This window comes from Argentina anserina, chromosome 1 (assembly GCF_933775445.1).
Source record: "Argentina anserina chromosome 1, drPotAnse1.1, whole genome shotgun sequence".
Taxonomy (NCBI): domain Eukaryota; kingdom Viridiplantae; phylum Streptophyta; class Magnoliopsida; order Rosales; family Rosaceae; genus Argentina; species Argentina anserina.
In genome coordinates, this window is record NC_065872.1 from 8,959,753 (window position 1) to 8,981,656 (window position 21,904).

General features: G+C 40.7%; 1 protein-coding gene across 1 annotated transcript; it reads right to left on the reverse strand.

Annotated features, from left to right (window-relative positions):
* Window positions 1-420: 420 nt before the first annotated feature.
* Window positions 421-3,939, reverse strand: LOC126798775 (casein kinase II subunit alpha-2). The gene is made up of 10 exons (XM_050525833.1): window positions 3,654-3,939; window positions 3,407-3,536; window positions 3,126-3,320; window positions 2,468-2,625; window positions 1,992-2,082; window positions 1,825-1,890; window positions 1,434-1,516; window positions 1,149-1,212; window positions 901-969; window positions 421-683 (listed from the first exon to the last, which is right to left on the reverse strand). Exons 1-10 carry the CDS (start codon window positions 3,914-3,916, stop codon window positions 624-626), a joined length of 1,179 nt encoding a protein of 392 aa, XP_050381790.1. The 5' UTR covers window positions 3,917-3,939; the 3' UTR covers window positions 421-623.
* Between the last annotated feature and the right edge of the window lie 17,965 nt (window positions 3,940-21,904).

Below are 21,904 nucleotides of genomic sequence, written 5' to 3' on the forward strand. Positions count from 1 at the left end.
GTTACTCTTGAGAGTCCGGTAAATTTACTCTACGTGGGCCTATGTAAGTTGTTGGTCAGCCATGTCTGGCGGTATGGAATTCAATATCTATGCACTGAAAAATCATACAGAGATCTCCAGTTGCCACCTTTCATTACCAGAGGTTGTATCAAATCGGAGTTTTAGGTTGTATCAGTTCATTTTTCATGGCCAGTAGTTTGTTTTCTAGACACTAATCTTATTCCTTGCCCTTCTTACCTGATTAATTTAAATTGGGACTTGGGGGCAATAATAAAGCCAGTAAGTGGAAGGGATCCCAATATTTCTCAGAAAAGACCCAGTATATGACAAGATTTTGGTCACACTCATTCAGGTTCTGGTGCCAAACACTGCAGACACCTCCATGCTTTAAAAAAGAATCTTCGACGTTCAACAACAATTTTAAGAGGGGAAATATGCTTCAAATACTTCATTGAATATCTATGAAACAAAGCCAGTATCTGGAAGATCATACAGTAAAATCCCATTCAGCAATCTCAATAAACTTAAACTGCCAACTTGATAATCCAACAGTGATTATCAAGTATACAATACACTCCCAAGTAGCATGATTCTGGGCCGTACATGGGACTATGTTATCGAAGCTATTGTGTCCGCATCCTGCTGCTTTCTGCTGCCCTCACTTGGGAGAAGTACGGATGACCCTGCAGAGAAGTCCAGCATACAACAACTTTGTCATCCTCAGACATAATGGCAGAAATATTAACCTCAAAATGAAGCTTAAAGTTAAATAGATGTTGGGGACCAGGAAAATTTTAGTGTCAGAAGAACCTTATTATTCAGTTTGACGAACAGATGAGCAAACACTAGATAGTAGATTGACCAGATACTTAAAAGTTAAAACTAACAATGTAGAATTACCATGGCTTCTTTTGCAGTTAGCCTGTCTTGATGATCATACCGAAGAAGTTTGTCCAGAAAATCAAGGGCCTGCATTTAAATGTCTTTGAATAATCAATGGAAAATATACGAATTCTGATTCATTGCAATATATAAATTATTTTAAGAGGAGATGCTTGTAGATAAATGCAAGTGTAGATGTGTCAACTGAAAATATATGTGAACAAACTAATCCAAAGTTAAAGAGTAAATGCTCATAGATAAGTCACCTCTGGAGAGACTAGATGCTGATTGTCTGCATTAATAAACTTTGACCACGGCTTCCTGCTGTGCCTGCAGTAAAATGTACAAACATATCCACATAGTTTCAGATAGCCAACTTATCACCCGGCAGGATTTTATTTGTAATTTTAAACTGCAGTATTCAGTGTTTTTCTGTTAAATCAGTTAACCAGCGGCACTATGGTATGCTAAGAAAAATTTAATATAAAATTGACATTTTATGAGAAATCAGAGAAGTGATGTTTTGAAGAAGATAACAATGTTAAACATACCTCCCAACCAGCGCATCCAGTTGAGGATCAAGCTCTAAATGATATTTGTTCAGATAAGCATTCAACTCATCAGTCCCAAGTACCTGCAGTCATAAAAAGTTAGTACTCATTAAACCAAATGGGTCTTGAGCAGACAGTACATTTGTATGACGCAACTGGACCAACGATATATGTATGCATAGGTGCAGGAAACACTGGCCCATACCGCATAAGCACACTCCAGTGAGCCATGGAAATGTAGATAGAAACAGTAGCAACTAGCAACGATGGATATAAGTTGAAAACATTATTTTGTACCTCCATACATTCTATTTTGCTTATGCAGCAATCTAATCCAACAGCTACAAGCATAGTTGGTCATTTAACCCAAAAAAAAAAAAACAATTGTTACCTTGGCAATTTTGACCAGCTGATCATGGTTGTCGTGACCATAAAAGAAAGGCTCCTTGCGAAATATCTAAACATATAATAAAGAACCTGATCACAATCTTCTCTTAATACAAACACATCACAATTTAGAGTTCATGTAATCATATAACAAAAGCAGGATAATCTCACCATTCCAGCAAACATACAACCAAGGCTCCACATGTCCAAGGAATAGTCATAATCTTGCAGATCAACTAGAAGTTCCGGACCTTTAAAGTATCTACAAAACCAGGGACCAATATTCAAACATACGGCAAAATTGAAGGAGGCAATAGATTTAAATGAAAAGCTTAACATCTAAAAGAATCGAAGATGGATGGTAACTTGTATGCACTGGTTACTTTGCCCTCGGGTATTCTGGCATTTCTCACACCGGAACCTATGTTAATGTTTGAAAAGTGACAACCCTCTGAATTGCAGATGCAAATTAGCATGTAGTCCCATGCACAGAGTATTATGATTATGGAGATCTAATCTACAGTTTATGCAACAACATTTCAAAAAAAATCCACTCAAGCATTCATGTTTGAAATTCCATTTACTGACACGCTTTGGTCTGAAAAGGGCTCAGGATAGAATGGTTCCAAAATGTTCTAAATCAATACCTTGATGCCACACGGACATTGTACTCCTTGCCAGGATGGTAAAATTCAGCAAGACCCCAGTCTATCAAGCGAAGTTTTCGCAACTCGTGGTCTATCATAACATTGTGAGGCTTAACATCTCTATGCATTATTCCTTGAGAATGGCAGTAGTCCAATGCCTGCAGCCAAATATGCTTGCTTTATCACTATCCACAAGCTTTTAAGCAAAATAGGTCCAGAAAATTTATGCTGAGCCAACATTGTGAGCATATATAACAGAATAATTCTCTTGAAACAAGGAGTTAACATTAAGCTGAAATCTTTTTGCCCTCTGTTTAGATAAGATTGTACTAGGCATTAAGGGCGCGGGGAAATGAGCTCCCAAGAAGCACCAAACTCCCAATATATTCATAAGTGAAAATTGGACCAACAGCATATCAGATTGGTTACAAAACCCTTCACATAAATTGAAGGCACTTTACGCACACTTGGACGAAATCATTTTCAAGAAACATTGTTTGTTGATTTCACCACATAACCAGATTATCAAAAACTTTAAAGACAACAGTTTCATTTATTCAAGATAACACGGTTCCCAAATATTGTAATCCTCTAGTAACGCAATCGACGACAGCTTCCTACTCAAGAAGCATAAATCGACGACGAACAACAACTCTACCTTGAGGAGCTCATATATGTAGTACCGGATGTCATAATCGGTCAGCGTAGGGTACAGGACCTTGAAATCAGTACTATTAACAAACTCGAAAATCAAACTGGGAGTTTTCGAGTGCTGATCCCTCACAATATCCAGCAGCTTCACCACATTCGGCCCCCCGCACAGGTTCTGCAGAATCTTTATCTCCCTCTTAATCTGCACCGCAAACAAGAATCCAGTCCAATCCAAATCAAAACAACTTCACACGCCAAAAAAGAAAGAACTCTATGAACTCACATCACCTTCTTCTTCTTGACCGGCTTGAGGATTTTGATGATGCAGCGCTCGTTGGTATTGACGTTCATACCCTCGAAAACCTCGCTGTACTTCCCCCTCCCTACTTTCCTCACCACCTCGTAATCGTCTTGATCGCTGCAGATAAACCACAACACAAATGAATCCAAACCGAAATTCCAGCTCAGCCAGACTGGCTGACGTCACGAAATCGGAATGGAATTGGGGAAATTAGGGTTAGGGTTTAGGTTTTACCCCCACTGGACGGTAAGGGACTCGTAGTCCCAGTACTCCTTGGGGCGGAGGACGTTGACGTCGGCGTAGACGCGAGCTTTGGACATGGCGGTGAGATTTGGGGGAGGTGGTGAGATCTGAGTGGGGGTGGTGGGAAGGAGGAGAGGGATGCGGCGCGGGCTAGGGAGGTGCGCGACCGGCGCACGGAGAGCGAGGAGGGCGCAGAGTAGGAGGAAGCCCAGGGGGTATTGGTGGTGGTGGTGGTGGACTGTTATCGTGCGCATATACCAGAGGGGGGAGGAGGAGGATTAAAACGACGACGTTAAATGGGTCGTTTGGTGTTATTTTTATTGGCCGGCGGGGTGGTTTACGGTTGGGTGTGGTGAGGGGTTTGGGGGTTTTGGTGACGCGGAGAGGTGTGAGTGGTGGTTTTGGTCAACCGGAGGTTTGTTAGTCTTGGTGTCCCGTACTGGATCGGGGATTTGTTAGTGGCTAAGCTTGAACCTTAACCTCGTTTTTACGTAGTGGTTAATTGACAAGATATTTCTAGAATTTGCTTTTAGTTTTTTTATTTTACCATTATTATGCATACACGTAAAAGAAACGTATTTTGATTTATTATTTTTGTAGGGATATTACTATGATGGTCTTTAAGCGGACCAATCACGCAGGGTAAACGTCGTATACTGTTGATTTATAGATACAATTCTTTTGATTACCACTTTAGTTGGTGAAAGTATATTTTGAGACATTAAGAGTGTTTTGCATGCATACAATTCTTTGTTGAAATACGTTTTTTTTGCCATGTGTTTGGATTGTTTTTTGTTATAATTGTTTTAGAGAGGTTCTATTCATACCTCCCAAAATAGTACTTGGACCTCAATCTTTTTCCTAGATAGTTTTGACTTAGTCAATGCATATGAAATTACCAAAAAACATATAACAATAAAAATACAAAAAGAGAAATAATTATTTACTTATATATATATATTATAAAATACAAATGTAGATAATTATCTTTTATATTTATTTCTAAACATACTTCAGCACATACTTCTTCTTTTCGTGCTTATGCCTCACAAGAAGAGCAGAACCAAAAGAACCTTTCTCAATCTGCTCCAGAATTTTATACTGGTCCATCTTAATCCCTAACACTCTCCTTCTTCACTCTTCCTAGAACACCAATATTCCGACAATAAAGAGCTGCAAGAAGCAAAGAAGAGATTTTTGAAGAGCAAGTGAACCTCCCAGTTGAAGGAAACTAGAAAGGGAGTGAGAGGTAGGAAAGTGACGTGGTACTGTTGAAAGAAGGGCCTCCATATTTCCAAGAAGTCGAGGTTTCTGATGGTCGGGATCAGTATGTCCAGCTCATCCTTCAGCAACAGCGTCGGGGCGATCTTGCCGTAGTCCGCCATGGCCGGCGAGATTGGAGTGGAGAGACACTTCTGGGGTGAAGAGAGAGATGAGGAGGAGGAAGATTGAATGAATGAGTCTGGATGAAGATGCCTTTGCGGGTGTGGTAATTGAATGATTGAATCATTGATTGATTGAGTGCGGTCGTGCTTCAGTGCAACCATTTTTTTTAAGTCTGACTTTGACTTTTGATTTTGATTTTTTTACTGGTCTGATGTTGACCTCTGATATTTTTACTGGTCTGATTTTGACTTTTTTTTTTGTTAGATTTTAAAAACAATCTCAGAATCACGGTTTATCTAGCCATTTGACTGCTTTCGAAACACATTGATTTCTGACGGATTTGAAGAACGTAAATGACCTAATTGTTTGACTGCTTTCATTTCATAGACTTGACAATACTCAATAAAAGCGTTTTAGGCTTTACGCATCACATTCAGCACGGCGGCTTTCAAGAGTTTGAAGAACGTAAACGACCTAATCGCTTGACTGCTGTCAATTCATAGACTTGACAACACTCAATAAAAGCGTTTTAGGCTTTACGCATCACATCCAACATGACGGTTTTCAGGAGTTTAAAGAACGTAAACGACCTAATCGCTTGACTGATGTCAATTCATAGACTTGACATCACTAAATAAAAGCGTTTTAGGATTTACGCATCACATCCAGCATGACGGCTTTCAGGAGTTTGAAGAATGTAAACGACGTAATCGCTTGACTGCTTTCATTTCATAGACTTTACAACACTCAATAAAAGCGTTTTAGGCTTTACGCATCACATTCAGCATGACGGCTTTCAAGAGTTTCAAGGACGGGACAATCACTATCCTCGACGATGTTGAAGATGAGCAACATGATGGCACCACCTTTAACCCCGTATATCCCTCTCTTTTATTCGCTTTTAAAGCTCTATTCTATGGCAGCTCAACTTCCGTCTCGCAGTGGACTTACGCAGTGAATCGCCAAGTAACCAGTTTCCAACCGCCCAAGTCAGGCAACGAGGAACTAAGTTCAGACGTTTGTAGAACTTCGCTTTTTTTCTTCACATTGCAAAACTTGTTGATCTAGAACAGAAGAAGTTCCAAATCCGAGAGATTCAAGAACTGACTGCGACAAAGATTGAAGAGGCAAAGAAGTTACGAGCCAGTTTTGAAGATCGTCAGAGCAGCTTCAAGGGTTTGATTTGGATGTGATAGCTGACTTGAATGATCATGATTTGCTTCTTCTTTTTTTCAATCAAACCCATATATATTTTTTGATGTGACTGAACTTAAGGTTTTATTCTCAAGCTGCCTACGTATCCTTATAAAAAAGGAATCAAGTCATCACGTAGTTCAATGTTTTTTTTGGTGCCTTGTGGAGCGTTTTTTGTTTTTTTTTTTCGCCACAATTTTGTAAGCTCCATTAGTGTAGACTTCTCTGACGACGTAAGGATCATCCCACTTTGACTTGAATTTGGGGCCAGTCTTGTGCGTCATTATGATGAGTCTTTGAACAACAAGAACTAAATCATCAACTTGAAATGACCGTGGTCGAACACCTTTGTTGAAGGCGTGTGACATCCGAGCTTGGTAGCATTCCAGGTGTTGTTGTGCATCAAGCCTCTTCTCGTCCAAAGCTTCTAACTCTTGAAAACGCAACTTGACATTTTCCTCATTTGTGAGACATTCTTGCAAAGCGATTCTCAATGACGAAATTTATTTCTCTAATGGTAACACGGCTTCGACAACATAGACGAGAGAATAAGGTGTAGCATTTGTTGCTGTCTGATACGTCGTTCTATAAGCCCAGAGAATTTCGCCCAATTTCTCATGCCAATCACTCTGCTTTTTGCTGACAGTTTTCTTCAGAATGTTACATAGCATTTTATTGAATGCTTCTGAAAAACCATTTGCCGTGGCGTTGTACATTAAAGAAAAGTGAAGCTTGAAGTGGAATTTCTTACTCAACTTTTCTGTTGCGGTATTCGAGAAGTACTTGGCGTTGTCTGTGATGATGCACCGTGGTATACCATAGCGTTGTATAATGCTTCCCGTAATGAAGTCCACAACATTTTCTTTATTTATTTCTTTTAGTGGTATCGCCTCTGCCCACTTTGAGAAGGAATCCGTAGTTGCCAGAATGTACATATGACCGGCCGATGATTTCAGAGTGATGGGTCCGATTGCATCCATTCCCTAGACGTCGAATGGGTGCGAAGCAATTGTCGGATGCAACGGCTCAGGTGGCTGATGAATGAAGTTGGCATAAAACTGACAAACTTGGCATTTTTGTGCATACTCCATACAATCCTTGACCATGGTGGGCCAATAATACCCTAGTCGTCTTACTTGAAAATGTAACTTCGGTCCCGACTGATGTACTCCACACACTCCAAAATGAACATCTTCCATGGCTTTGACCGCTTCATCTTTTCCCAAGCATCGAAGGAGTAATCCGTCAAATGACCTCCGATATAAAGTTTCTTTGTAGTAGAGGAAGCGCGACGCTCGTCGCTTGATGCTCCACCTTTGCTTCAAATCTTTAAGAAGCTTGTTGTGCTCAAGATAGTCGATAAAAAGATGTCTCTAATCTTCAACATTAATGGTGTAAACTGACACTACACGAGAACTGTCACACTGGAGTGAAGACTTTGTTGTCACGACCCACCTTTGGCAAATTTGGATGTCCAAAATTTCGTCTCCAGACAATGCTAAAGTCGCCGCCAAGTTTGCTAATGCGTCTGCCATTTGATTTTTTTTCAGTGGCACATGTATGAGTTTAAAATTATCAAAGCCTTTCAAGAGTTGTGTGGCGAGTTGGAAATAAGGTACCAAATCTTCCTCTTTGACCTCGTAATCAGTGAGCAGTTGATCAATCACCAACTTTGAGTCTCCATACACTTCGAGAGTTTGGATTTCAATTTCTAACGATGTTTGCAATCTCGTGATCAACACTTGGTATCTGCGACATTGTTGGAGCACAGTTTCCCATGAGTGAAAGAATAAGGCAATATTTGTTTTTGTAGAGAAACATAGATAACACCATCCCCTGCCCCGTATGCCCTAGATGAGCCATCGAAAAACATCTTCCAAGTTATTCTCTGTAAGGAAGACTTCCTCGTCCGGGAATTTATCTGAGATTTCTCAATCCGCTGGAATAGGGTGGTCTGCCAGGAAGTCGGCCAACACTTGTCCTTTCACTGTTTTAACGGGCACATATACGATGTTGTATTGGTTCAATAGTAATGCCCACTTAACTTAACTGGATCGGCTCGCGCCACCAAGTGCATTATGTAAGCTTGCATGTAATGCCTCAACTTTTGAATGGCGAAGACGAGTGCAAGACACATTTTCTCTATCGGCGGATAATTTAGCTCAGGTCCGGTGAGGGTCCGACTTAAGTAGTACAAGGCTTTCTCCTTTTTGGCTTCATTTTCTTAGGTAAGAAGGCCCTAAGTGATCTATCTTGAGCCACGATGTAAATGGCAAGAGGTTTTTTGACGATAGGTGCACCCAACACCAGAGGATTCGCAAGGTTTTTCTTTATGTTCTCAAAGGCATTGCGACAATCTTCATCCCATATAAATGAAACATCTTTCTTCATGAGTCGACTGAATGGTTGGCAACGGCCCGCCAGGTTTGATATGAACTGTCTGATGAAGGTAAGTCGTCCTTGGAGGCTTTTCAACTCGTGCAAATTGCTTGGCTCTGGCATTTCCTGGATGGCTTTAATTTTGGATTAGTCTACCTTGATGCCTCAGTTCTTCACGATGAATCCAATAAATTTTCCAGAACTGACGCCGAAGACACACTTCAAATGATTCATTTTTAACTGGTATTTGCGTAACTTGTCGAACACTCTTCGTAGATCTTGCAGGTGATCACTTCTTTTCTTTATTTTGACAACCAAATCATCAACATAGCATTCTACATACTTGTGCAGCGTGTCACCGAAAATTTTCTGCATGGCGCGTTGGTACGTTGCACTGGCATTTTTTTAACCCGAATGACATGACCTTATAGCAATAAATTCCTTTGGGAGTTCAAAATGCAGTGAGTTCCTCATCTTCTAAGGCCATCCTTATCTGGTTGTAACCTGATGATCCGTCCATGAATGACAAAATCTCATGCCCGGTTGTCGCATCCACCATGAGCTCTATGATTGGCAGAGAGAAATCATCTTTTGGACATGCCTCATTTAAGTCACGAAAATCTACACAAACGCGGATTTGTCCGTTCTTCTTCTTGACATGAACAATGTTTGCGATCCACTTGGGATACTGAACCTCTCTAATGAAGCCTGCGGCAATCAACTTTATCAACTTCTGCTTCAATTTGAGAAATAAGTTATGTTCGAAAGCGTCTTTGTGTTTTCTTAGTCGGCCGAGCCTCCGGTTTGACAGCAAGTCGATGAACCACTACCTTTGGATCCAGGCCGGGCATTTCTTTGTACGTCCAAGCAAAGACATCTTTGTACTCGAGCAACAGATCAAGACATTCTTTTTCTTCTTCGGAACTTAAAGACACACTCACAAAAATAGGTCTTGGGTCTTCCTCTATTCCCAAATTAATCTCCTTAAGTTCGTCCATAATAGCTTCTCCCCCCCGTCTTCAAGTTCTGGAGGAGCTTCGTCTACTTCAATTTCAAAATCGTCATGATTGTCTTCCTCTACGGCATCTGCTTCTACGACCGTGACATGATAAGAGGTTTGGACAATGTCATCATCACCGTCATTATCGAGGTTTCCATCTTCTTTTTGACCAGTGAATATGATGGTATGTTGCTTCACTTTGAGTTGATCCATGGAATCCACTTCCAACACACAATGCCTCTTTATGCGTGACGAGATAAAACTTCGGATTTCTTTGCTCTCTGCTCGAGGACAAGTCATTTTCCTCTTGCATATTTGTCGTTCCTTAGGTGCTTGGATCCTTTCAAATGCAGACTTTCGAGGAATGGGGTTTGACTCTTTCTTATCTTTGTTTGAACTTGACATCCTTTTGAATACGGAAGTCCGAGTGGTTGTACTATCGATACGATTGAAGACTGAACCTCTACTTGTTGTCATGTTCACACAGTCAAAAACCGACGCCCTTGTGATTGATCTTTCAATACGTTCAGATGTTGCTCTTCGGAAACCTGGACGAATGCGATCGAACAACGAAATGCGAGGGGTTGACTGAACCTCTTGGCTCTTCTATTCAACTACCTCGACACCAATATGTTACACATTGGCTCACTCCGCCCTTCTTCTTCTTGAAATTCTGATTGGCTTGCTCGAAGTGAAACCGAGACCAGCTTTAGAAGAATCAACTGCTGCCCCTTGCTCTCTTAACTTCTTTTGTGATTCATCGAGTTCATGCGCCATCGTTGCTGCAGCTTGGTCGTCTTTTTTTCTTGATAAACCAAAGTCGTATCCAACCTTTTCTAACAGCTTGTATGCGTTAGGATCGAACCCTTCCCTTATTCTTTTCTTAGGAAAGCAATCCATGTTCCGTCTTACCTTGAATTGGTTTGACAAACCCCTTTAGTGGCTACTTTGTAGGATTTCGGTTTCTCACCTTTATTAATGGCAATGTTGATTCCTCCCTCAACAATTTCACATCATCCTCTTCTAATTTTCGTGGACACTCTTGTGACTTTGTCTCCGCAAATGGAGACTCATCCTCCCTTCGTCTTGACTTCGGGACATAGTGAAGGACCGGAAAGACATGGCTGGCTTTTCTTTCCGCAGACGATGTTGCTGCTTTAGATGAGACTTTTTGCGACACTTCACCATGAAGCTTAACGTCTTTTGATTTTGCATCATTCTCCCTAACTTTAGCGGCTTTCCCCGTGGAGGGAACTCCGACCAGAAGGACTTCTTTCATTGACTCCTCATTTGTATAGAATTTAGAATCCGCAAAGTATGATTCGGCTTCTGTGAAAGGTTTGGTATCTCCTACCACGGTTTTCACACCTCTGCGATAGAACTTGAAGCATTAGTGTAAAGTGGATGACACGATGCCATTTTTATGTACCCATGGTCGTCCCAACAATAAGTTGTACGAGGTCTTCACATCGATGGCATGAAACAAGGTGTTTGATTTTAGCTCTCCGATGTTCATGTCTAGTCTGATCATCTTTATCGCTCTTTGTCCTCCTTGGTTGAAACCTTGGATCATGAGACGACTCCTTGATAACTCATCAACGTTAATGCCGAGTTGAGACATAGTTGACTTGGGCATGATATTTACTACTGACCCTCCGTCTATGAGCATGCGATTCAACTTCCCCTCTCGCATGTACCTTGTCACAAAAAAGCCGATTATGTGGCTTAGAGCCCAATTGGAGGTCATCATCAGTGAAGTGAATGGTATCACAATATGCATCACACACGCCACATTCCTTCATGCTTGTGGAATGTTTTCCTACATCAATGAGCAACTCCATAAGTGCGCATCTCGTTAATTTTGGCAATTGCATCAAGTCAGAGAGGCTAAGTTGGAAAGGTAGACTCTCCAATTGTTTCAACACCTCTTTCTTTTTTAATACTTGACTTACACCTATTTCTCTTGCTTCGGGCTTCTCGTCTTCTTTGGAGCTGACTTCACAACTTGTGGCCATTGAAGTGACATTCGGTTGTTTTGTAGGCAAGTGTTCTTTTGACAAGTTCCGGTGAAGAGGCTTCCGCAAATATGGAACGACTTTCGTCTCAAAATGTCCTCATCCGTTCTCCTCCCGTTGTGAAGGTGATTTCTTATGACTTGGTTGGGAAATCAATGAATTTGACATCATACATTTGCGAGTTCTTCTCCGGGTGACAAATATCTTTCCTTCATCATCGGCATTAGAGGCAACTTGTGGGATAGGTGTGGAAGCATGACATTCTTTAACTTCTTTGGTCTTCTTATGTTCGCGTGCCTCCTTTGTGAAGTGGAAAGGTGCTTTCATTGGGTGAAAAGGGAATGAAACTGGCCCGAATGATCCGAACGTTATGGTAGTGCAATTGACTTCAGCAACGTCGTCAACGTCCAGCTCAATCTTCCCTTGCTTGGCGAGATTCATTATCAAATCGTTGAGAAAAAAACACTTCTCATAGGGTGACTAACGAGGCGATGCTATTTGCAATACTTCGGATCGTTGACACGATGCATTTCTTTTGGACGCTTGCACTGCGGAAGATCTATTATCTTGATTTCGAGCAGATCCTCTAATATGCCCGCCACATCAAAGTCTGGGAATGGGTACATCTTTCGCTCCATCTCCTTCAACGTGCGTTTACTCCTATCGTAGGTTCGAGGAGGTTCCACCTTATTGAACTCCTTTCTATCCTGCGTAGAGATCTTAATAGGTGCCGTATTGATGACCATTGATTCTTTGGAAGGCTTCTTCACAACCTTGTCAAATATGCTTCCGAAGACTTTGTCTTTTCGTTGGTCAACCGGGGTTTCATTCGTTCCCTTATGACTTGCCAAACTTAGCTCCATGTCGTGGGCTCGAGTAGCCAACTCTTCGAAAGAACGAGGCTTGATTCCTTGCAAGATGTATAGAAAATCAAAGTGCATGCCTTGGATGCACATTTCAACAGCTGACACCTCTGACAGTCGGTCCTTGCAACCAAGGCTAAGTGAGCGTCATCTATTGATGTAGTTGACCGCGTGTTCATCCTTCCGTTGCTTCGTGTTAGTTAGCTCCATCATGCTCACCGTTCGCCTTGTACTATAGAATCGATTGAGGAACTCGCGCTCCATTTGGTCCCAACTGTCAACATACTCCGGCTATAAGTCTATATACCACTCAAAGGCATTTCCCTTCAACGAGCGAACAAACTGCTTGACAAGGTGATCGTCTTCTGTCCCTGATAGAGCGTTTTGTCAAAACGTCTATAATAAACCATGTAAAACATCATTGTTAGTATAAAATAAGCAGGGATCGTTCAGTCCGGGGAATTGAAGGGAACTCTAAACTTTTAGTGTTAACAAATAATTGGGGGTTTGAGATTGATTATTAACTACTAAAATAAAACATAAATTATTATTTACATGATCGACTTCTCTTTAACAAACTTAAAACAAATTTACCATTACACCACGTAATTACAAGTTCGAACCTATCATGCATTCTAATTCGACTAATTACATACTTTTTAGACACCAATACAATTAGAGCCTTAGGGGATCATCTAATCGTGTAAGATTTCAATTAACATTTAGATTGACTTAGGGCCTAATCTAAATTTGCATGCAATCGAATTCAATAACACTTAGAGTAGAAATCAAACAAGATTACATTTAAGCACTAAATCTTTGTTGGAGACATGTTTCATGTATGGCGTCACCCACCATGGTTTCACATGCAAATTTCCAGAATTTTTACCACTTTTAATCAACACAAATCGAACCTACTTAGGGCATGATTCTATTTGTGTCAATATGGTTGATGAATATAGCACTCAAACACAATCTTATGGAATGCATCCAAGCACTAAATTCATATGCACATATCTGAAAATTATCTAAAAGTATGAGAAAGATGATTAGAACACAACAATAGAAATACAAAATCATTAATTATAGAAAACCATCAATTCGGCAAAGATCCAAAAATCTAATAAAATAATTTGAAAATTTTGATTCTTAATACAAAACAATAATCCCACACAAACATCATACTACAATCTTCATAGACAAAGTATTGTAAAAAATCAAAAACAAACAAACCCACAGAGAAGAGTTGCGAGAATCACACGTTGTATGAACCTTGGAGGTGTGTCTTCAATAGTGATTTCGGTGGAGATGGAATTGCTATATGGGGGAGGATGGATTGTTGTTTTGATGAAGGATGTTTGAGGTAGTATTTTGGTAGAGTTTTGGCTCTTGAATGCAAATGAGAAGTGATGATATTTGAGAGGTGAAGCCATGTATATATAGAGGAAAGATGGAGGGTTTGAAATTGCTTCTTTCTTCCTATAATAATGCCATGCTTTAATCTCTTAAATCATGGAAAGTTTTATTCCCCAAAACATGACATGCTTTAATCCCTAAAACATTGAAAGTTTTATTCCCTAAAACATGTCATGTTTTATGCCTTTAATGATGATATTCTATTTAATTGTTGCATGACTTGGCTCCATCTTTTTTTCTTTAATTATCTCTTCAATCCAATCTGAAAAAAAGAAAATAAAATCATAAGTAAGAGATAATTAGTTTCAAAACCTAACAAGGATTTCTAGTCAAACTAGGACTCTAAACCAATTATGCGTTTTAACTCATGTAAGCACAAAAAATGCATCTAATACCGCTCAAGACTCTTACTACGACTCAATGACTCAATAGTACAACAATAAGGGATAAGCAAAGTACAAATTGAGGTAAAAACATGTTAAGAACGTCGCACAAAGTGCTCCTATCAGTCCCAGCATTATTGCAAGTCTCCATAAAATGGGCGACGTGTTGTTTTGGGTTCCCTTTACCTCAAATTGTTGGAACTTTGGTGGCTGATACCCTAGCGGCATCCTTAAGTTGTCGATCATCTTAGTGTAAGATTTGGAGTAAGTGAGGGAGTCACGAGAAAGACCTCCATATTGAGCCCGAATTGAGTTGGTGATGATGTCCTACGTTTGCTAGAGTGATAAGGAACCAAGCGAGTCACCATCGCTCTTAGACGTTTCTCCCTTTTCATTTACTTTGCTCCTGCCATACGACCTTTTGGTGGAGTTCTCATCATCGTGATCTTCCAACTTGGTATAGAGTTCAGCGATTTGCACGTTCTTTTATTCAACCGTTCGGGTGAGCTTTTCAACCATCTCCAACATATTGGAGAGTTTCTCCTTGATCATGGAAGCCCCCGTCCAAGACCTGCGCATTGTCATAAGAGGATTCATGCGCCATAGAATAAAAGTTAGCGCCATCTTCTTTGGGACTTCCATGGTATGATGTCGTGCTTGATTCATCATCAGAGAAAACGTCTTCCAGGATAGGGTCATCACCATGAACGAATATAGGAGATTGCTGCTTTGGCTCCTTCTCTTTTGACGCTTACTTCTTCCCACTCTCAGACGCATGCTCTATTGCTCCCAAGATCTACAAGGTGATGACTGGTTGACGAGGCTTACTAGCAAGTGCCATAAATGTTGTGGGTTGAGCTCTAGCCACGCTCCGGGTGACAAGGGAAATCGGTTCACTCTTTGATTTGGAGAATTTTTGTTTTGATTTCTTAACCGGCTCGGCCTCTCCGCTTAACCTCACAGTTGTGGACTTGGATTTAGTCGATGGAACAACTTGGTTGTTCTTAGAAGCCATCGCACAAACGAATTTGAAGATTTCTTCGGAGAAGGAGATGAGAGGCTAAAAATGTCCCACTGGGCGTGCCAATTTGTAGAACGATAATCTGAAAACCAACAAGAATGCAGACACGTGTAAAAATAAAATGTGATTTATTGAATATCAAGCGCGGGGTTACAATCTTTGTGAACTCCTCTGATTCTATCACCCTATATGACTTGGCTCAAGGGTAACATTCACTTGATCTTGAGAATTTGAGTTTGATTTGGATTTGGATTTGGATTTGATGAAGAACGAACGATTTGGTAGCTTGATGATTCTTCGTGGACTTGAGTTTGGATTTGGATTCGGATTTGATGAAGAACGATCGATTCAGCAGGGTGATGATTCTTCGTGGACTTGAGTTTGGATTTGGATTTGATGAAGAACGATCGATTCGGCAGCTTGATGATTCTTCGTGGACTTGGGAGACTTCGGGATTTCTCGAGAGTGATCTTGCTCAACTGATTTTCTCTCTTCTTCTAAAGACTCATTCTCTTCATGTTGGAAGGGGTATTTATAGTGTCAAGACTTCTATTTCATAGAATATTTTAATGATACTAAAATAATAAATTTCTTTAATTGTATAATTAAATCAATATGTATTTTCTGATTAATTTAAAATTAGTTATTCTCATAACTAAATTAAGCAGAAAATAATTGATTTACTTATAGCAGTTAAAGAATTTATTAATTTAATTAAATGCCCGATTACCATTTTGAATCGTTAATGACATTCAATTTCCGATTTAAGTCGAAATCACGTAACTTCAATTACGATCATCCGTTTATGTGCTGACACGAGTTTTATTCGAATCCGCACAAATTTTGTTGACTTTTGGGCCGCATGTGCAATTTTTTCGGGTTCTTGGTCGATTTAATTATTTAATGAAGATGATTTATTCCATTAAATTTCATGTGTCTACATCGCCGTAACCCTGAATTAATAAGTAGCCGACACGTCAGGGCCGATGTGTCGACTACCTATCAACTCGAAGTTACAAGACTAAATAAAAATATAAACCACTGACAGTAAGATATGGGGAGCACAGTAAAGCGGTAATTTGAAGACAATAATTTTTTCAGGGACATTTCAGTAATTTCACATATGTAGTAAACCGGTTAAAGGTTAATTTAAAATGGTAAAAACCAGGGGAGTTACCCCATCTCTTCCCCGATCACAAATCCAGCTTAAAACGCTTACCCCAATCAACTGAAAATCGACAACCAATAGAAAGACAAAATTTAGAAAAAAAAGGAGGTACGATTGCTACTTCGACAAATTACAAAAATTTGAATAAGGGTTGCATCGTTGTCCCCGAATTGCTGCTGCTCGTCGAAGGGTCCTTGATGCCTAGTGCTACTGCCTAGAAGCTGCATGCCTCCTTCCAAACTCATCTCGTCATCCGTGACCAAGAATGAATGTCATTGGTGTTCAGTGAGACAAGGCGGAGAGGAAACAGAGGAGAAGAGAAAAGATGGGTTAGGAATGGGCTCGTGCAAATCGAAGGAGAATAAGGTTTATAAATGAAATTGAGACCAAGAAGTTACCAGAAAATGGGGAGGGAAGCCGTTTCGGAGCCTGCAATCTCGTCGGAAAGCTCTGATGCCGTCGACTTGCTCCTATTTCAATTCGGTTGGGAACATGCTTGAATTCCACATGTAAGATGGAGGTTTTGTAGAGCAAAGGGGGAGAATAATTTGGTGGCAGTCCGCCGGCCCAGTTTGGCCGGATGGCGGCGGCGCACGGCGAGGAAGCTCGTCATTTTCTGGGTCGGGAAGAGAGAGAAAGAGAGGAGAAGAAGAAAAAAAAAAGAGGAAATGGGCTTAGGTCCTTAAGTAGATCCAATCCAACAGCTGAGATCAGTCGATTTAATATTGACGGTTTCAGATTTTAAAATGAGAACATTTTCTGATACACGAAAACTTTCAAAATTCGTATGAATTCAACCGAGCGTCAGAAAAATATTTCACGAATACTTCCGCACTCAAAACAACGCATAGTTTAACACAAAATAGTAAACTAAAAAGTTGACATAACAGAAAAATATCGGCTAGCGTGTTCTATATATAAATAAATGACGAAAAATTAAAGGGGCTCACATCATTCCTTGAGTTTTATCCTAGATTACATGCATTAAGATGGCATGGGGAAACAACTCCTTATCTCTAATAACCATAACCATACATTTACTGAATATTGTGTATCAATCTCATGAAAAGACAACTATTGTTGATTATTTAAAGTATCTTGAAAGCTAATCATGCGGTCCGAAAATCATTTAATTCTAAAAGATACTTGTGAAGCATACAAAAAGTGTACAAGAAAATTATATACATATATATATATATATATATACATATATTAATAAATGGCTGGTGTGGCTGCCCTCAAGTTTTCATTAGTGAAACCATCGAATACAAAGGGGAGGGGGACATGAAACATAAACCCCTGATTACAAAGACTTGAAATAATATCAGAAGTCTCTACAAACAAGTACCCAACAAAACATCAACTAGCAAAGAGTACTACATGATTGGCGACTCTATTTCCTTTAGAACAGGGGTGACATAATATTGGAGAGATCGGTACGTATATAACCTAACTATATAACCTAATGTCCAATAATACAGCTCTCTGACTATGTTGATGCCGGAAAATTAATCCGGCAACACTTAATTTCACCCTACTACTAGGCGGCAGCGACCATATGAAAAAGCAACGAACTCGCCACCTACCTAGAGCAGACAAAGCACACTGAGTGCACACATAGACACGAAGCCCAACATCGCTTACATAACCATCGTAGGAACTTATTAACTTAAAACACCAACATAAATTAAACATAACTAAAATAATAATAAGAATACATAGGGTTGGGTTCAAAAGGGAAGCCCAAACCTAAACCTTATTCTAGGAGGAGGAAACCGCCAACCATGCCAGGCTCCACCTCACATCAGCACCCGCTGGAGAACCGCCCCATGTGCCGCCCCTCCTTCTATGCTGGGTCTTTGCCTTCAAATGCCAAACGTCGCTCTTGGCCGATCCACATCTCCTTGGATCGAAGGTAAACAACACCACCTAGATCGGATCCGATACAATCCGATTCGGGCCTCCAAAGACTAACGTTGGCCGGATCGTCCGCAAGCCGACAGCGCCAAGCGAAGCAAACACCAAAGCTTAGCCAACACCAAAGCTTAGCCAACCTCTCATCCTCATCCTCCTCACAATCACGCATCATTCCAAACCTATCTCAGACTATAGGGACCGGTGAACACTTCAGAACCAAACAAAGCCTGTCAGACAACGGCAAGAGCACACCGCCGGACATGACTCGACACCACAGGTCGTTGCTCTCATGCAACTAGGGTTTTTCCCTCTTTTTGGCCTTAGTCAAATATAACGAGGTTTTAGAGAATGAATTTTCTGATATCTTATTCATCTCACAGTGGAGGCTATATATAGAGATACAATACGTACAAACCCTAACCCTACATGTACTACACATCTAGACTAGGAAAGTAATAACAATTTAATTTACATTCCTAAACTATATACATGACTCACGCTAACACTCCCCCTCAAGTTGGCGCATACACATCCACCATGTCCAACTTGCCAAGTGAGTCATAGAAGGCCTTCTTACAAACTCTTTTTGTGAGTATATCTGCAAGTTGCTCTTCTGTAGGGACAAAAGGAAAGCTAATAATTTTAGCATCTAGTTTCTCCTTTATAAAGTGACGATCAACCTCCACATGCTTAGTACGATCATGTTGCACAGGATTCTGTGAGATATCAATGGCTGCCTTGTTGTCACAGTATAACTGCATGGCGCACTTGGGTTTAACCCTCAAATCTCGTAATACATTCTTCAGCCATAACAGCTCGCACACTCCATGAGCCATACCTCTATATTCTGCTTCAGCACTAGACCGAGCCACCACCTTTTGCTTCTTACTCTTCCAAGTAACAAGATTACCTCCCACAAAGGTAAAAAAATCCTGATGTAGACCTTCTATCTGTAATATTTCCAGCCCAGTCTGCATCTGTAAAACCACAAACGTCAAAGACATTGTTGTGTTTAGAAAACATTACTCCTCTCCCAGGAGCGGACTTCAAGTATCTCAGAATCCTCACAACAGCATCCATGTGATCCACACTGGGATTATGCATGAACTGGCTTACCACACTTACTGCATATGCAACATCAGGTCTGGTGTGTGTCAAATAAATCAGACGTCCAACTAACCTCTGATAACGAGGCTTGTCGGTAGGTACCTGGTCATGATACTCTGCTAATCGGTGATTTTGCTCAATAGGAGTGTCAATTGGAGTACAATCCAACATACCTGTCTCTGCTAATAGGTCAAGTATATACTTCCTCTGACACAGATAGATGCCTTCACTCCCCCTGGCTACCTCAATGCCCAAGAAGTACTTGAGTGCACCTAGGTCATTCATCTCAAACTCTGTGGCTAACTGATTTTGCAAGCTATCCATCTCAACAGTATCATTACCAGTAACAACCATATCATCAACATATATGATCAGAGCTGTTACCTTCCCTTGTTGGTGTCAGAGAAATAACGTGTGGTCTGAGTTACTCTGCTTATAACCAATCTTTCTCATGAACTGAGAAAATCTTCCAAACCAAGCACGAGGTGATTGTTTGAGACCATACAAAGATTTTCTCAATCTGCACACAAAGGTACCTGAAGGAGTAGTTTTATATCTAAGGGGAAGATCCATATACACTTCCTCCATAAGTTCTCCATGAAGAAAAGCATTCTTGACATCAAACTGTTTAAGAGGCCAGTTTAAGTTAGCAGCAAGAGAGAGCAATACCCGGATAGTATTCATCTTTGCAACTGGTGCAAATGTCTCATCATAATCAATGCCATATGTCTGAGTGAATCTCTTAGCCACCAAGCGTGCTTTATACCGACTCACTGACCCATCTGGGTTATGCTTCACTGTAAACACCCAACGACATCCTACTGCCTTCTTTCCATGTGGTGGGGATACAAGCTCCCAAGTATTGTTCTTCTGTAATGCTTCCATCTCCTCATCCATTGCTTTCATCCACTTAGGATCTCCCAACGCATCCTGCACTTTGTTAGGTACTGACACAGCAGATATTTGATTCACAAATGATTCATATGACTTAGACAACCTTTGGGTAGACACAAAATTTGCCACAGGATACTTAGCTTTGGCTTGGAGGGTAGGTTCATACTTTTTTGCTGGTTTACCCCTAGTAGACCTGTTTGGTAACACATATTGCCTACTATTAACATCACTAGTATTACCCCCAATGGAATTACTAACCTCAGATGGAAGATCTTCTATACCAGGGAGACATGAGTCAGGGGTATTAGTAGCAGCAGGTGAAGCAGGAGGGGCAGGAACACTTTCAGCTTCTGGTACCTGAATCTCTGCAGCAATCACACCAGAATCATCTGGTGGTGCCTGTCTGTCATCTTCCGGTCCCTGAACCTCTGGAGTGGCTGGTGCATGTGAAACTGGTGCATCAGTAACCTCAACTGAATGACCTGTCTCCCCCTCTCCATGATACAGCTCTTCAAAATATGAATGCTCCCCCTGAAGAGCAGTATCAGAAGAGGTATAATAGCTCATGTCCTCAAAGAAAGTAACATCCATAGTGACATAATACTTCCCAGTAGGGGGTGATAGCACTTGTATCCTTTCTGATGTCCCCCATAGCCAACAAACACACATTTCAGCGCTCGGGCATCCAACTTACTTGACCTTTGACTCTTTGGGATATGGACAAATGCAACACAACCAAATACATGAGCAGGGAGATTATAAAAGGAAGACAAAGAGACATAAGAAGCTAAGACCTCAAATGGTACTTTTCCTTGGAGGACACTAGAGGGAAGACGATTAATGAGATGGGTAGATGCGATGATAGCATCACCCCATAGATCCTTAGGACAATGGGCACTAAAAAGAATACAACGAGCCATATCAAGTAAATGTCGATTTTTCCTTTCGGATACCCCATTCTGTTCAGGTGTATAAGGACACGTTTTCTGGTGGATAATCCCATGTGTTTTGAAGAAAGACTGAAAGACACGGTTGACATACTCCCCCCCCCCATTATCAGAGCGAAGAACTTTAATTTTGGCATTGTACTGTGTTTGAACTTCGGAAAGGAAGGCTTCAAAAGCCGGAAAAACCTCATCCTTAGTTTTAAGAAGAACAACCCAAGTAAGACGTGTACAATCATCAATAAAGGACACATAATATCGCATACCAGACACTGTGGGTTCTTTTGAAGGTCCCCAAACATCAGAATGAATTAATTCAAAAGGAACGACACTTTTATTTGAAATACTAGGCAGATAGGTTGAGCGATGACTCTTGCCAAAAACACATGTTTCACAATGTAAGACTGACTCATCCACACCAATAAACAAAGAAGGCATGGATTTTTTCATAACACTAAAAGATGGATGCCCTAAGCGTCGGTGCCATAACCAAACTTCACTTAGCCTGTCAGAAGTTGACATTAAAGCGGTTCGTGGCTGTGCTCCTGGTTTCTC

Bases quoted from the DNA above. Each gene is read 5' to 3' on its own strand.
- LOC126798775 (XM_050525833.1), bottom strand. From the start codon at position 3,916: ATGCGCACGATAACAGTCCACCACCACCACCACCAATACCCCCTGGGC. The intron at 3,321-3,406 runs GTGATGTGAGTT...TTTGCGGTGCAG, and splicing joins AGCCGGTCAAGAAGAAGAAG to ATTAAGAGGGAGATAAAGAT. The intron at 1,213-1,433 runs GTATGTTTAACA...ATTTTACTGCAG, and splicing joins CTGGATGCGCTGGTTGGGAG to GCACAGCAGGAAGCCGTGGT.